Here is a 17,399-nt window from a genome sequence, read left to right as displayed (position 1 = left end):
TAAAGAGTAGTGAAAAAATAAACATCATTTTTGTCGTTGGACTCCTTTTCCCTTGAACGTATTTCCATTGCTCGAATCTGTTATCAAAGAATTTGCTTATGGTGCATGTCTTGTCCTTAAAGGGGGAAGCTCTTTCACGCTGACAGTTCTAGGTGAACGCATGGAGATATTGCTTTACTTTTAAAATTTATCTTGACATAACTAGTAGAATGTCCATGGTTTTGCATGGACATTGTGGGAGATATGCGTATGGAAAGCAATAAGAAATCACATCAGTTGGTCAAGACTGTGTATTTGGAAATAAGGATTGAAAACGATTGTGGTGCCAAGAAATTCAGCAACTACACCAGAAAGTCTTGGCAAGCTCTTCCGTGGAGTCCTGTTTTTGAAATATGATTTACAAAAGAATTGCTATTTGATTGCCATGATTATAGTGCTAATAATGAAGGCACACTATATTATTGATGTTTCTTTTGTAAATTTCCAAATCAATATACATTTAATCCACGCGCAGGAGGTTTAATGTGTATCTAAATTCGTAAAGGACAGCGTTTTCAAATAATTATCATTTTCATGAATATGATGTCTAGAACGTAGAAAAACACAAATAGTAGAGTTGCATTATTACCTTGCAGGGATTCGTTATGGAAATGGCGAATTTTAGTATGAAAGCTTATTGTTATGTTACCTTGGTAATTTCCCAGGTCTACTGGATAAGATCCAGATGTCAAGGAATTATAATCTCAGTTACTATATATCAGTGTCTCCTTTCACAAAGCCTTAAAGTGATCGTATGTCACTAGGGTAGCATCAGAACAATGTTGAAGAATGAGAGTGAAGTTAACCTTAGTAAAAGCTGCTTCGTGAAAGGACTTCCAGAAAAGTAGGAACCGATGTCCTTTGACATTAGTCACTATGAGTACCGGTCAAAGGGTATGTTAACCCTTAAAAAGAATTACAGTACATTGTACCATAGTGATCACAATCGTGATTGGATAATCACGATAGGAAATTATATAATGACGGCCTCCAAACCAAATAAAGAGAAAGCATATACATCGATAGCATAGATGGGCAAAGAAAAATATGATAGCGACATTTCCCAGGGAATTTTCCTTTATAGGCTAAAGAGGTGTACCTGTATTTGACACTAGATAATGCAACAGTGCAAAAAATTTAGGTTCCAAGATCAGAAATGACTACAAGAATTAGTTTTTGGTTACATGGATTGTAGATTTAAATTAATGGAGCGATGCAGTGACATTTGAGGATAACCATGTTCGTGTAAGAATAGGCCACGTGAACTGGGTAACGCTAAGAGCTGTTCAAACATCCGTGTGGACCCGGGTTGACTAGGTCCATAGTAAGGAGAGACCGAATTTGGCAACCTGTTTGCCATGGGTTGCGTCCCATGTCGTTGGAGGACGGTTGTCTGGTGGCTGGGGGCAGTAGGACCCTGAACAGTGTTCCTTTCGCTCAACACACCAATTTGGTCCTCACTTCACCTAGACGGGTAGTAGAATCGGTGCGGTTCTGTCAATCGGATTGTCACACCAAGCCCTGTGTATGAACCTTCTTTATGTGTCATGACACAAATTTCATTTGAAAATGTTTTACTTGAGGTTTGGGCACAATTGTTCACACAAGATCATTATGATTTTGAAATATGATGATTTGCAAGATTGCCTAGAGTCGTATGTCCAGAAGCAGGGGCTCATGATCCAGTCTGGTGGATTTTTTATTTATAACTCTTCTGCTGGAGTATATCATCCGAGTATCCTTGGCGCTGCAAGTTGGAGACCCACTTGATTTAGCATTGTCCTTGTGGTACTCCGTGGTGGGTGGGGAGTTCGGATGATGAACCTTGTACACTAACTATTGAATACCAAAACGAAACAAACGTAAATTGGACGGTAATGATGATGGCCAGCGACCACTTAAATCAACTGAATACTGGCCACGATTTTAGTATTTGAGACACTTGACACGTCACCTTTAAAGTTAAACCCTTTTGCAGTGTCAGAGGGTCCCCATGGTATTGCGAGTGAGGTCCGAAATATCAAACGACTGTGCTCAAGCTATTTGTTCATCAAATGAAGCAGGAAACAACAATCAACAAATCTGATGTCAACTCAGCTGTTTGTTCGCATACCTGTTTCGGTATCTCCACAGAGAACTTTGAACACTAGCAAAGGAATTGTCAGAGACCAGGGTCAGATAAGAGTGAATTAGATATAGTCACAGAAATTACAGAAAAGGGGGTGACGTTTGTGAAACGATTCATAACCCGGAAAAACTCTTAAACTAAAGGAAGAAACGCCTACCTATTCCATTTTTCTTATCCAACAGCTCCAAAATCAATTACAGCAGGATATTGCCATCTCAACGTTGACGCTTATCTTCCCAATCCGCTGAGATGTTTTAAATGCCAAATGTATGGTCATGGTATAAACAACTGCACAAATTCTATTACATGCACTCACTGCAGCAGAAAAAAACCTTGTTACTGAAGACTTTGACAGCAACTTTACAAAATGCACCAACTGCTCTGGAACTCATTCATCTTTTTGCAAAAGAATAAGAATAATAATCAGTTACAATAACAGGAACAAATCAAACTGTAACTTCAACTGTGTCCACTTCATCAACGCAATGCAAAACTAATTTGACATGGGCTGACACTGTTGAACCCGAAGTCTACTCTCCTGACCAGTCAGTGCAAACTGGTGCCTCAATATCAACAACAACTGCTACAGCAGAAGTTCAATCTCGGCCATCTTCCCAAGAACAATCATCACCACAGCCCACTTCCAAACTTCTCTCTGTGAATAACGGTAAGCAACTACCAAAACAAAAAAAATCAAACCGATAAACGAATCTGAAAAAATACCATAAAGGTAGAACCTCAAAAGAGGCAGAAAATAGAATCCAAATTTATAATAAGTTTGGATCTCTCGAAGACATGGATATCTCTGAAAACATCCAGTGTAGGAGCTTGGCGCCCACAAAAAAGGACAAGGGGTAGATCCCAAATCAACACACACACACACACACACACACACACACCGCGTGTGTATATGCAATGATGATTCGAGTACTTATCTGCTCCCTGCAACTGGCACCTACTCTTCACTGGATTTGTCTCTTGCATACTCTACTCTTCTTAATGAATTTGATTAGTCAGTCCACAATGACCTTTGAGGAAGTGATCACTATCCAACAATATCATCAGCTATTTTTCCAAATGATTCTTTATCTTATACACGATGGAACTTTATCTTATACACAATAGAACTCCTCCCTCTCAACCGGAGCTCCAGATAAGGCGTGGATTTGCGTATTTCACTCAATAAAAATCACATTTTCTCAATTAATTACAAATCTGAGAGTACGAAAAAAACTTGCCAAAATCACTTAAAACCCAATAGGTCTGTAATACCTTGCGTACTTCAGTCATTTAACTAATCTGACTTGTGTATAATTCGTCGTAGCACCCAAACTCTACAACAGCATCCGGTAATGGTAGGCATTGCCTATATATACATATTCTCTTATAGCCCTAGCCAACGTTCGGGCTTACACTACTCAACATGGAAGTGACGTGACTATTATTTATAAATAGTGGCCAAATGTTTGGCAGTATGACAATTACTGATGTTTGGACTCGACAAATGTAATACTCTTCATAGTGAAATTTCGTTAGCTCAGACTCAGAGCTAAATGCTCAAAACAAGGTCAAAGCCACACATACTTTTGCTGTGACAGTTCTTTCTTTTTCCTTCGGAGTATTTGATTGGACAAAACAAAACGTGCCTATCAGTTCGGGAGAGCAGAGGCTGATTAACGTTGTGACTTTTCATACTAGAATTTTTGCACATATATTTATCGGATGATCTTCTGGTGATGCATGTCAAGACTTTCAATGAAAGCAGATTGTAAGTATCGATACTGTAGTCAAACATGTTGACAATGACACGCATGTTTGGGGGTACCGTATCATAAATATTTGCGTATTGCTGACTAAGACCATTCGAGAGGAGAGTTATAACAACTCTCACCCAAATCACTGTATGTGGGATACGACGAAAGCTTTAAAGATATGGGACCGACTTCCATAACAAGAGTAAAGTGGGATCAAATGTACACTAGACTGTTGTGTTTGGGCGTTTGGGACAATATGGTCACAGGTGCTGGTTTGTTTCAACACCATGGTTTTTCGCTGTTTTTGACAATGTTTCAATATACTCATGCTCAAAGAATTAGTTGCTTCACTGCATGTTCTGTCATGTCGTATAAAGTGCCCATTAAGCAGACATAAAGGGGCATTTGCTATGGTGGATAAATGATCACACCACGCTGAAGTTATATGACTATCTAGCATATTATAAGTCATTTAACCAAGACACTAATGAAAGATTACGAAATGGAAATCCGATGCATTTTCTGTACATTAACGTTCTTTGATTAATGGTCGACTGAATACATACATATTTACAAAAAAGCGGTTGTGTAATTTGAGTAGGGCACGTGATGAGTGTGCTTTAAAAGGATGGACTGCATTGCAACAGGTACGTCAGGATCACGAATGACTGAACAGGACTGCTGCTTAGTGTCTTGGCTGCATTTACAACATGGAGTACTCTTCCGATGACTGTGTACAAGACTCTGCTTCTTCTAAACCTTCAGAACAACCGAAAGTGTTTTCAGCTGTTCTGGGATTAGTTAGATGCTAATCTTTCTACACGTAAGAGAGAATTTATCAGTGACTCCGAGCAGCTGTCCTGTACTATCAGCAAGTAAGTGAAATATGATAACTATCATAACTTCAAATATAAAGAAAACTCTGAACAATGCAAGTTTAATTGTGAGATTTTAGATGATCTAGACAACATTAAGTCTTCATTACACAAGAACGATACTACTGGTACTGGTAGGGTGTTGTCACAAACCTTGAACAGATCGCTACCGATTCTGATGAGGAGCGTCGGTTTGAGAGAACTGAATCGAAAGCTCTCTGGAAACGTAGCCGAGGCTGCAAGAGCAGCTCAAGTCGTTCCTATGGCATTTCACATGCTCAAAACAATCAACGTGCAGGGCAACATGAGATGTTCATTGCTCTTTTTGGAACTCACGAGATGATCGATAGCACTTCTGTTTTTTACAGAATCCACATTATATATATGTTATGAGGTTATTGGTTTCCAAGTACCAAACAAGTCGATTATTTATCATGCGTTCCATGGTCTTGCAAACGCAGCTAGTTAGTGAAATGGGCCTATAATTGGAAGGATCAGTATGATCGCGTCCAGGCTTGGGGATTGGAACGACTATAGCATCACGCCATGAGGAAGGAAAAGTTCTATTTTTCTAAATGTCATCAAAAATATGTAAGAGTGTCTCCAAACATGATTCAGGTAAGTGTTTCAGGAGTTGATAGTGGATGCTATCAGCTCCAGAAGCAGTTACGTGGGCCTGATCAAGAGCAGTATGAAGCTCATGTATCGAAAAGGTTTATCTACCTGAATTCGAAAAATATAAAAAATAGCAAGAAAAGTAAGCTATTAATTTCAATTCAGATAATGGGGAAGACTACAATGAAACCTTTTCGAAGTGCTATCAATCATCTCGTGCGTTTGGAATCTTTTGTTAAGAAAAGCAACATATATATATAAATAAGCAGCATGCAGTGTTGATCTTTTTCGATTTAGAAAAAGCGTACGACACGACATGGAAACATGGGATTTTAAAATATTTACATTACTTTGGAGACTTTACTTTACGAGTCCGATTGCCTCAATTTATATCCAACTTATTAAATGACAGGCAATTTCAAGTACAACCCTGTCTGATTATTACAGTCAGGATCAGGGATTCCCACAAGGTATTTTGTCTGTCACATTGTTTTATTAAAATCAACAGTTTATCAAAGGTTTTACATGATTCAATCGATCACTTTTTGTGGATGATTTTAATATTCCTTTTGTGGCAAAACTATGCATACCATTGACGCCATAACGCCATAACGCCAACCGCAGTTATGTTTAAACAAAATAGATGAATGATGTCTTGAAAACGGCTTTAAATTTTCTAAATCAAAAACTAATTGCATATATTTTGCCGTAAATATAAACCACATGAGGATACGGAACTGTGCTCAAATGGCACTCCCATCAAAGTTGTCAGGGAGGCCAGGTTGTTAGGTCTGATTTTTTACTCACATTTAACTTTTCTCCCGCATATCAAAACCCTTAAAACTAAATGTCTGAAGGCTCTTGATTTATTGAAAGTCGTGTCTAATTCAAAGTGGGGAGGTGATCAAGCTACCCTCCTACACCTATATAGATCACTTGTCCGTTCGAAGTTTGATTATGACTCAAATGTACATGGTGGATCCTGCAAAAGCAACCTAAAACTATTAGATTCTGTTCATCATCAAGGTCTAAGACTTTATCTTGGCTCCTTTCGAACTTCACCTGTTGACAGCCTGTACGTCGAGGCTGATGAGCCATCTCTTGAGCGGCGCCGTATAAAATTCGCTTTACAGTATATAACAAAACTATATTCCAGTGAGTCAAACCCTGCATACAACTATGTCTTCAATCCTTTGTATGAGGATTTATACAATAAGAAATCTTCTCTTGTGCCGCCTGTTGCTTTACGATTAAAACCATGTGTTTCTGCTGCCGGCATTGAACTGGATAATATAGCTCCTTCCCAGCTTCTTTCTTCTCCTCATTAGCAGGTGTTTATGCCACAAGTTGACCTAACATTAACTTCATTTAAAAAGTCAGAAATGAATGAATTATAAACAAGAAGAAGAAGTACTGCAAAATTATTGTCCTCCCGAGAGGGTGCGTAAGCCCACAAACTTCCAAAGTAAATTCAAACTATCCGCTGTTTTAATCACAGTATATATGTCTTTTTATTTGTATGGCTAGATGTGCCTAAATTGCTACCGACTGAGGATCTGGTGTAAATCCAGCCAGGGTCCATGCAGGTAACAAAAGTAATGTAAGTCCCCATGGTCCCTAGTGTGGTGATCTAACTCATTTTTATATTGTATTGTCCACTATAGTTAAACTGTTTTAGATTCAATTACTAGTCTTAAATGGACATCTGTGATATATATTAGTGGTTTTACTGTTCTTTGTCACCAGGGTTTTAGTTTATTATATTTGTTCATTCTACAATATCATTATTACGTCACATGTTTGCAATATTGCCGATGTGACGATAAATATTAACTCCGATGCATGAGCCACACCATACAACCACTAGTTTCCACCTTGCCACACTCAACCAGGCAATGAAATCTCGACCTTAAAATGCAAAATCTGTAAACTTGATAGAAATAATGGTCCATACAAATTTGGACCTCGAAGGTTTCAAAATCAGGATTGACTCTCAGCGCATGCAAATGACGGAACATGCAAAAGAAAGTATCGGTTTTGGTAGACGTTATACAGATGTCCATCCCCAGCCTAAATGTTGCCATTGCCTCCTTTATCACTTGGTACTTAAAGGAGTATTGTTGTAGGAGGGCTATATTCATTTCAGCGTTTTGAGATCAGTCTGATCTATTTTGAAACCTCACTGTTTCGAAATCCATCAGAGTATTGTTCCAGTTAGAATGTCTGGCAGCATGATGTGACACCAACTCCCATGAATGGTCTATTGACTTGGTGTAAAACAATCTATTTTTAAACGTTCAATAATCTGATTTATCGTTCCGGTTAGCTATTCTCGAAACGTTCGTAGCCCTATGAACTTCTTAAGCCCATTCTTAACACATTGGCTACGATCAAAGTTAAGAATTCTTAGGGCTACGAACGCTTCGAGAATAAGGGCCCTGAATATGCAACACCATGTCTTTTCATTCAGAACAAATTATATGTTCTATATTAAGTAAGTGAAACACCTAAAGACATGTGACTATTCCAGCTGATACTGGCTAAAAACATAATTGGTTGTGTGGTGAGTTAAACAGTTATCTTATTAATCGTTTTGAATATGCGATGCTTCCATATGCGCAAATACCGAACTGAAATACGTTTGCTTGTGGTTGTCAACCTCGGCCTGTCTATCTCTACATGCGATGAATTCATGATGGTATTTTTTAAGAAACAGGCAACACAGTATATGGACGAACAGCCTTATCTTTAGTTGAAGGAGAGATATGAAAGTAAGCTGGCAACAGTGTCACTATTTTTTAGCGTTACAAGTTCATTGTTATTGATTCCATGGTCGTCAGTGAGGGTCACACTGTGGAAACATGCGCACATTTCACACGTCTATCTATATGGATGCCTGATTCTATTAGTGTTAGGGTGTGCTTATCATGTGTTTTACACACGTGTTCCTACACTATATAGCATGGTCACAGCTCGCTGAATCTGATATAGTCATGCGGCTAGCGTTAGCCATCATTACAGTCTATTTGTGTGGGGAGGTGATCTCCGACACCACAGTCACCATCTACAATGAGTGGCTCTCCCAGGGTGGACGAGTCCATTATGAAGTGGACAGATGGAACAAATTCAACGGTCTAGTTAACTCGAACTTGATCTCAAAATGCAAAGATATTGGTGCTGAATCCGGGCGTTGGATAAACAGAGACTTGAAAGGCCATCTATTCGCAAATGTACGTAATTAATGTTATTGTTCTACTGAAACGTATCCTTAGAAATTAATCAAACAGGTTTTCAGTGTGAAATGTCGAATTGAACTGTAGGGAAAATATTTCTGTTATCGAGTCAAATCTTCAAAAGTTATTTTGTCAAGAGTACAACATCAGCCGCAAGACAGCTTTAATGTCAACACATATTACATGGAGGACATTTTGATTCCTCTCATGGCTACAATGTGTCCACTTCGAGTGTTCCCTGTCGTGATAGTGCTTGAATATTTCTAAAGGCGGCGTACAACCACATAGCTCACTCACTCCCTCGGTGCTGCCATATGGTTATACGTTCATTCTGCTTGAAACATATCAGAATATACGAGACCTACATTCGTTTCAGCATTTTGACTGATATGCCTTGAAACCTCAATGGTTCGAACCCCATCAAAGTGTCATTGCAGTTAAAATACCTGACATCATGACGTTCCACCAACACTACTGATAATCTGATACATAGTCTATCGTCAGTAACACTTGGTATAAAACGATTTCAATTTTCAGTTATTTAATTAATTGTTCTGAATATGAAACACCGTCATATCGTTAAATCCATTAAAAATCCATGGTTTTTATTAAGTGAATGCAACCAAATACCTGAATACACTGTGAATATTCCAACTATAATTGGTTTGAAATTGGTCACCTAATTATTCTTTCAGTGGGGTTAAACGTGGCATATCCACACTGTTCAGTCGTGCTTCTGTTTATGTCTTTGATTTTCTCACAAATCTATATGAATTTACCAGTGGCTTCAAAGTTCAAGTCACCATGGTTACCCAGATCCACAGTACTTACAAGACCGTAGCCTTCAGAGGAACACCTTTAACAAGTACATGGAGCAAGTCCACGGTTTTGGAAATGGCGTCAAGAATATTGTATGGGAAATTAAAGGTATGCAATTTGACCATATATCAATGAAGGCGTCTATGATAGTTTCTGGATACGATGGACCTATTCAATACATTACAGAACTATTTAGTGTGCAAAGTGAAAATCAGTCGGTTAGAGGACATTCATGATCTTGATATAGTAGTATTTTCATGCTTGTCCAGCCGGCTTCAGTGAGTTGGAAGACGTTACCTTCTGTGATCATGACAGTGTTCCACCAAGCGTCCGTTTAAATTCTTATAACTGAATTTGTTCAAAGAAAGAGGAAATTAGACTCACAGTTGTGTCAAAAATATGTCGAACATAATTTCCACCAACGGATAATCTCTTCCAGAACAACTTTCATTTTGTGTAAAATAATACACAATATCCATATCTGGTAACTTTACTGTCTTGAAACTGTAACTTGAAACGTATCTTCCTTTAAGGGCGTTGCCTTATTTGGGAAATGATGTATTTCCTAGGTCTCAGCTGGCCAAACTGGATCGACAAGTCGCACCACCAAGGCAAGTTCCCTAATAACGTAGACGCTGCTGCAGAGTTCGTGTCTCTCATGGTTCAGGGTGCCAAGGATTATACCGGAGGACACCTTCCAAATTACTTTGAAGTCATAAACGAACCAGACGCTTCATGGCAGGCTCTGGACTCAGGAACGGTCTTGAACTTTCACAAATCTGTAGCTCAAAAGCTCAAATCAAGATTTGGCATCAAGGTGGGAGGTCCAACATATACTGGCTTTATAATCAGAACAGATGCTGATAACTTCCGTTTGTGGGAGAGAACAAGAGAGTTTATGGACATGTCTCTAGATCACATGGACTTCTTTTCCTTTCATGCTTACAACGATATTAATGTATCCGGTGGAAGTCATGAGTTTCACGGTATCAACGAAGCACGACTGGTTGCCGTGATTGACATGATTGAGAACTATTCTCATAAAACGAAAGGAAGGAGCTTTCCTATAATTATCAGTGAGTTTGGCAGAGGCCCAGTTCATGGAATCAGTCAGGACGCACATTCAGGAATTGTAGATTTTGGTACTTTGTACCTTGGATTTGGACACATGTTTACTTACCTGAATCTTAGAGAGTTTATGGAAAGAGCCATCGTTTTCCTTCTGGCCAATGAGCAATATCCAGGTCATAACAGTCTCAACTGGTCCCTGTTCACGAAGGATGGGCATGAAACAGCACTTGCAAACTACTTCCATTTCTTTAAAGATTTGAACTACGATCAGAAGTTTCTGAGGGTTGAAAGTGCGTACACCGGGTGGGAGAGAGTAGTTTCACCTCTTGCCCTCGCAAACCCAAAAAACAAAGATGTTATGGTACTCCTTTATAACTACGGAAAGCAATGGCAGAATGTAAAGCTGGACTTCCACAACGGCTGGATCCACCCAACAACAGGTGTGTCTACTTGCCTTCAGTACCAGAATGGCAATCCAGTAATGCACTGGAACGTCCACTTTGACACCACCAAAAACAATGGGAAAGTCGGTCTCCCGGGAGAGGGTGTCTGTTACTACAAGTTCGGTACCAACTACAACTTTGGAGGCGTCAAGACTAACAATGAGAATACCTACTATGGAAAGGATATGGTCATTCCGATTAGTAACGGACATGCACAAACCACGATTCAGGTACCAGGATCCGGCTTCCATACTGCTCGTCTTAGGATCGGTGTAAGCAGAAGCAAGAGCGAAAACGGAAAACCCACTGTAACCTTTAATGGGTATACATTGTCATCCACCTACAGCCTGTACGATTCAGACAAGAACAACGCCCCAACCAAATGGGAATTGTGGGAATTCTCAGTCCCTGCAAATAGAGTTCATTCTTCCAACACAGTCGGTATGTCCTTTGGTGGAAATGGAGGCCATGTTAGCTCTGTCGCACTGGCTGTTGGACACCTTCAATAATAACGAATATAGCAAATATCATTTTTGTTGCTTCACTTCTTCTACCTTTAAATCCTCGCACCTATAATTCATCAAAGAATTTGAGTCTTGGTGCATGAACATTTTCCATTAGAACTGACTTGTGCTTTTTAGGGCAAGAAAGTCCTTTTGCACACACTAGGACATTTTCAGCCTCAAGAAACATCGAACATACGTTCAGTCGTTTCATACTTATCTTGACATGATTCAAACTTCGAGTACAATGTCCATGTTTAACATGGAAAAATATGCATGTGGAAAGCAGTATGGAATGACAATTGATCAAGTCAGGGCTTGCAAGTAGAATTCATTCTTCCAATACAGCTGGTATGTCCTTGGGAGGAAATCGAGTCCGTGCTAGCTCTGTCGCACTGGTTCTTGGGCACCTTCAATAATAAAGAGTATCGCAAAAGTATCTCTTTTGTTCCTGGAAGCTGTTTTCGTTGATTATTGTTTGGTCGTTGTTTGTCTGTCGCGTATGAAGGTAATATCCTGTCAAGGCCTTAAATAACATCAATGTTGTTTGTAACCAAGCGTCACACTCAGCAATACCCCAGCAATAATGCGGCTGTCTGTAAATACCCAGGATCAAACTATCCAGTGATCAGCATCATGAGCATCGATCTACGCAACTGGGATACGAAGACGTGTCTGCTAGCTCGACCACCTGATCCTGCTAGCAAATAACCATCACCATGCATCAGCACCAGCCAGTTTTAACTTGACACAAAGCCTGAAGACAGCAGCGACTGAGATGTCTGTCCCAAATATTAACCAAAGGCCTTTGTCTCATGAAATCTGTTTGGATGTAGTGGATTTAGGCAAGGAGGTTTTGCCTTAATGCTTCATCGTTCAATAACAGGCAATTATCGAATAGTTTCACTTGAAGAAGTCAAAGAAACAGGGAAACCAGGGAAACTGCCTGATCTTTGTCATATTTACATATATGCAGAATGATCAAAAGCTAACGTTTAGTCATATGATAAGAGGAATGACTGCATCTACCCAAAAGTCTGCTTTCCTATCACTTTGAGCTATATCCCACCAGTTCCCGCCCTCGGTGTATTGACTATAGCTCTTTTGAGGTGGAATCAGGTATGTTCTTTCCCCGAAAGATTCAAAGGGCATCATAAATTTTTTGATCTGATACCTTTTCATGATGATTGCAACATTAAAAGAATTGTTTCAATGTAAGAACAGGAAGAGCAAATTATATATGATGCATAGATGTTTTAGAGGGCGGTGCGGTGGTCAGGTTGTCACAAATCTGTTGGTGAAGTGCCGGGTTCGACAGCCGTGAACCCAAATCTAGTGTCCGCCTTTGTGATAATCTTGGAATATTGATAAAAGCGGTATAAGATTTAGCTCACTCATGCACACTATATTGATAAAGAAGGTTCGGACTCTTTATTTTAATTTTAATGCTGAGATCTTATTGGTCCCTGTCCAACGCTGGATGAATACATTATATACCAGTTGTTTGGCATGTTGTCCTTGTAAAAGCACTCTCACTCAAAACTGCTGGGTAGTATGTATGTCTCGGCACCTTGCTCTGTTTGTGCTATTGGTTCTCAAACTGTTTGGAAAACAATCGGATGCATGCACCAAACGTTTCAAAATTCAGTTTTGTAGCATTTCACTCCCACTTTGGATTTTATGTAGAATGACTCTTCCAGAGTCGTACCTTAATCACAACAGCTTTTACTGCACGATACTTCGCTTTTGAATGACCAATGTATTTAAATAGCGTATGAGACTAGTATCAATGGAATACAGCTACATGACAGCCTGGGCTAAACAATCCAGTGACTGTGTCTGTTATTTTTTGCTTCACTGAATCATGTACGTTCGTTATGTCTCGGATATACATTTCTACACATGTCATTTGTTTGATTTTGACACAAAAGTACCAATGTACAGGACATTTACTGTTGATAATTTATGCACACAATAAACTAAATACACCAAGCAGGGCATTTAATATCCAGTTATTCTGCCACTGTATGTGTTCCAGTTTATGTAGTTGGATGCTAATCACCGATCCATTCCTTTGGGAAATAGGAAGTTTTCGAAAATCAGAACTTTTGATAGTTCTAGACATCTGACCAATACTAGGAGATTTGTTATCCTTTTGGGGTCCACTGGGTTTGTTTTCTTATACCACATTAATGAAACCATAGTGACACTCGCCTATACTGTGTTGACATGACGTTGTCCATTTGTGGCCAGATGGTCACCAAGTGGCAAGTCCGTCGCTTTCCGGTCGACATTATTTATAAGTAAATAAGAACCAGAACGCATATACTAATATGTGATCAATAGAAAACAATCACACAAGCTATGTTTTTATGCACGATTTGTGATTTTATTTCTTTTAGAATCGGCACAAGGCGAGCAGTGTTCAACGCAATGTCTAGACAATATACACACAACAATATAGACACAATATAATTGTTCTAGAATATTCAAACAACAAATAATTCTGTAATTTATTGTTGTTGATGTATACATGTACATGGATCAAAGAGACAACGTATACAAATCGCATGACTCTTCTCTGTCCATTTCAGCCATACTCAAGTTCTGTATGTGTGTATTCAATGGTAACAGTCGTTTTCATAGGCTATGAAACAAAGAACACTATACCATTAAATAGTTACACTGTAAACATGTTGGATATATAACATATAAATTCCAAATTTACACTGTCTAAATATGGTATACATGGTACTTACACTTTAAAACATAAGGTAAAACATATGTCTGGACATTTGCTCTTAAATGTGCTTGCACGCTGATCTTTTGGGCAATTTTTTACATATATTTTGATAGGTAACGTTTTCTGGTCTGTTCATATAAAAGAGGAACAAACTGTACACGAGTACTCTTACAAAAAAACACATTTTCATAAAGAGTGGATGGCATTCAGAGATCATAACGTGTAACCTCAAGCACCTCTGATGAAGTTTTCTATTCAGTGCACATATTATGCAAGCCCACAAAGACGCGCCACGTAATATATAACATTACGTCATTATGCATACATCGCACGAGTGAATAATATAGTGTCAACATCTGTAATGTCAAAATTTCAAAGGATCTCTCTGCAGTCAACAAACAAAAGAATCGCCCATCTCTCTAACCAGAATTCCAGAGAAGTAAATTCAATTCAAACACAAGAGCCCCTGTATCTGTCAGTATGACCGATGATATGAACAAGTCTTTACAAAACATAAGCAACGATAAAATGGTGTGGATAAAATGTAGCTTGACGAAACCCTGCTACTTTCTGACTATAAATCAGGAGATGATAGTTGGCCATGTGCGCATAAACATCTCATAAAATCTTGACGGAAATTGTCGCATTCCCTATGTGCTGTTCATGAAGTACCTTCCACAGTACAATGATACTTGTTGGGCTTCAGGAAAGTGGCCTTTATTGATTTTTGTGTGAGACATAAAGCATATGTTCTGCTCTTTTACTGTCTGTGTCTGTAGAAGAGTAAATAGAATCCTACTGGGATATGATGATAGTATTCACTGTATTGCTTTATGGCATGTCTAGCAAATGAACAATAACAGAGATTTAGTTGCGGTTAGTAATTGCGATTAATAACATGATTCACCCTCATCTTTTTCACGTCAGTGAAGAAATATCCTTCATACTGGCTTCCAGTAAACAGTCACGCTGCAATATATACCGGTACCGTCTGACACTACAGACGGTATAATTTGTGCTTTGCAAGAGTGTAATCATGAAAAATCAATACCATAAGACAAAACCATACTGAAACACGGTTAATAAATCGGTTGTATTTTTATACAGACCTTACATTGACAAGTTGTGTAGATAATTAAGATCGAGCGTTTTCGTATGGTTTTCTGGTTCAGGAGAGCTGATTTGTGTTTGATTGGCTGGTTGTGAACTCGGTCTCGCTACAGTCAGCCATTCATATTCTGACCACAATAACATCGCTTTTTATGATGAAAACTTTGGAAGCAAATGTTAGAAGCAAAAGAGTAGAACTAATTCAAATGTAAATAGCATATGTCAAAACTGCAAAATATGGAGGCACGTTAGTTTATTTGTTTAGGGTAAGGAACGTTGGCCGGTGGATGTGGCCAGACGGCTTGCTGGCTACTAGAAACGATCTCAAAGAAGTTAATGAAACGTTATCATTAATGAATATTAAACACATAATCAATGCATACACCTTTACTATGCACTTCACTGTTCAAACCTGGATATATGGTCGGTTTAGTGTGATCGGAACACACGCGGCAGCCTCAACTCTTGTCGACACTAGTGAAGGTCCGGGTTAGACTTGGCGCCCATGCTTGTGGTAAGAAGCGACTAACGGGAGGAGGTGGTCAGACTCCAGAACCTGGTTAACGCTTGTCATCGTATTGCAGTTACGCAATCGAAACAAACCACCGTTGTCGAAGCTGCTAACACGTATGTATGGCCCGTACTGAAACTGCCTGTCATGGTTCACATAGCATTGATGGTAATAAACAGAATATCACTTTAATTTGTTTCAGACGTGAAATTAAAATGAAAAATGTTGAAATTGTTACACACTAAAAATACCTTGGTACTATTATTGACGCCAAACTTCAGTGGGGCCCAAATACTGATTTCATTTTCAAGAAGTGCCAGCAAAGATTACATTTTATGCGTAAATTGTGATCTTCTAATGTTAGCCAAAAAGTAATGTTGTTGTTTTATCGTTGTTTTGTTGAGAGTATTTTAACCTTTTCAATTCAGTGTTGGTACGGTTCTCTTAATCTCAAAAGCAAATCTCATCTTAACAAAATTGTTCTTATGGCAACCAAGCTTTCTGGAATTTCTGTTTCATCTTTACAATCCCTCTTTAATGATCGTGCTGTTAATCTCGCTGAGAGAATTTTATCAGATTCAAGTCACATGTTATTCCACACATGAGTTCAAAATTCTTTTATTCCATCAAGTATCCGCCTTTTAAATGACTGTTGACTGTCAGTTTTTGTTGTTGTTTTTCGTATCTTAATCTTTATGTAGTTATGTATGTTTTAACAATCTCATATGTGTTCATTTTCAAATGTAAAAAGAATTCCCCTCGGGGTAATAAAGTATTGTCATTGTCATTGTCAAATTCAAGTGAGAACTTTCGCCTCGCTGATTATGCTTCGATTTGCATTCTGATAATCCTCTAACAAATCAAAATTATTTCATCAAAGAAAGAAACTGCAACTGAAGGTGCAACGTCTGGTTTGGGGAGAATGTCGGTGTAAATGTAACGATTCGCATCGTCGACGGCTCCAGTGGCGCAATAACGTTCGATTCTAGGTTGTGCAAAACTGACGACGTGTGTGGTTTAGTGACAAGAACGCTTCCTGTTTCGCTGCTGTGACAGACAAGTACGTGTCTTTCGACGGCGAAATGAACGTTTTGACCAGAACTGTGCCACACAGGTTAATTGACGTGACTGTGAAAGTGTTATGAATGTGTGTGAGCGAATGCCCTCGTGGCAACTGAACAGATATTCGGTTAATTGCCAAAATCTTAAAGGATCCACATGGTTCCTATCGTTAACTGCCAGAGGGAGTTATTCCAACAAGATAATATCAAGTATCTGACGCCTTCACTTATTGAAATTTGTAAAAGCAATAGATGTCAATAGACAATGGATCTGTTATATTGTGACATTTGACTGCAACTGATCCAGAATTACATGTTGTGGAGAGTTATAAGAAGATATACGTTAAAATAAACACACCCCTATTACCCATATTGACATATATAGTCAGCCTTTGACAGATGTATCTTGTAACAGCCACTTCGTGTTTAAAAACTGAATATGGAAACAATATTACTCGATGTGATTTAATGAGGGAATGTAGAACCCCCGTGAC

The 17,399-nt window shown here is 38.8% G+C and overlaps 1 protein-coding gene across 1 annotated transcript; it reads left to right on the top strand.

Annotated features, from left to right (window-relative positions):
- The first annotated feature begins 8,404 nt into the window (after nucleotides 1-8,404).
- LOC137266198 (beta-porphyranase A-like) lies at nucleotides 8,405-11,486 on the top strand. The gene is made up of 3 exons (XM_067801703.1): nucleotides 8,405-8,641; nucleotides 9,427-9,571; nucleotides 10,033-11,486. Exons 1-3 carry the CDS (start codon nucleotides 8,405-8,407, stop codon nucleotides 11,484-11,486), a joined length of 1,836 nt encoding a protein of 611 aa, XP_067657804.1.
- The last annotated feature ends 5,913 nt before the right edge of the window (nucleotides 11,487-17,399 follow it).

The sequence above is a fragment of the Haliotis asinina genome, chromosome 15, assembly GCF_037392515.1.
Source record: "Haliotis asinina isolate JCU_RB_2024 chromosome 15, JCU_Hal_asi_v2, whole genome shotgun sequence".
NCBI lineage: Eukaryota > Metazoa > Mollusca > Gastropoda > Lepetellida > Haliotidae > Haliotis > Haliotis asinina.
Note: the sequence above shows the minus strand (reverse complement) of the source record. Positions and strands in the feature narration are given on the sequence as shown.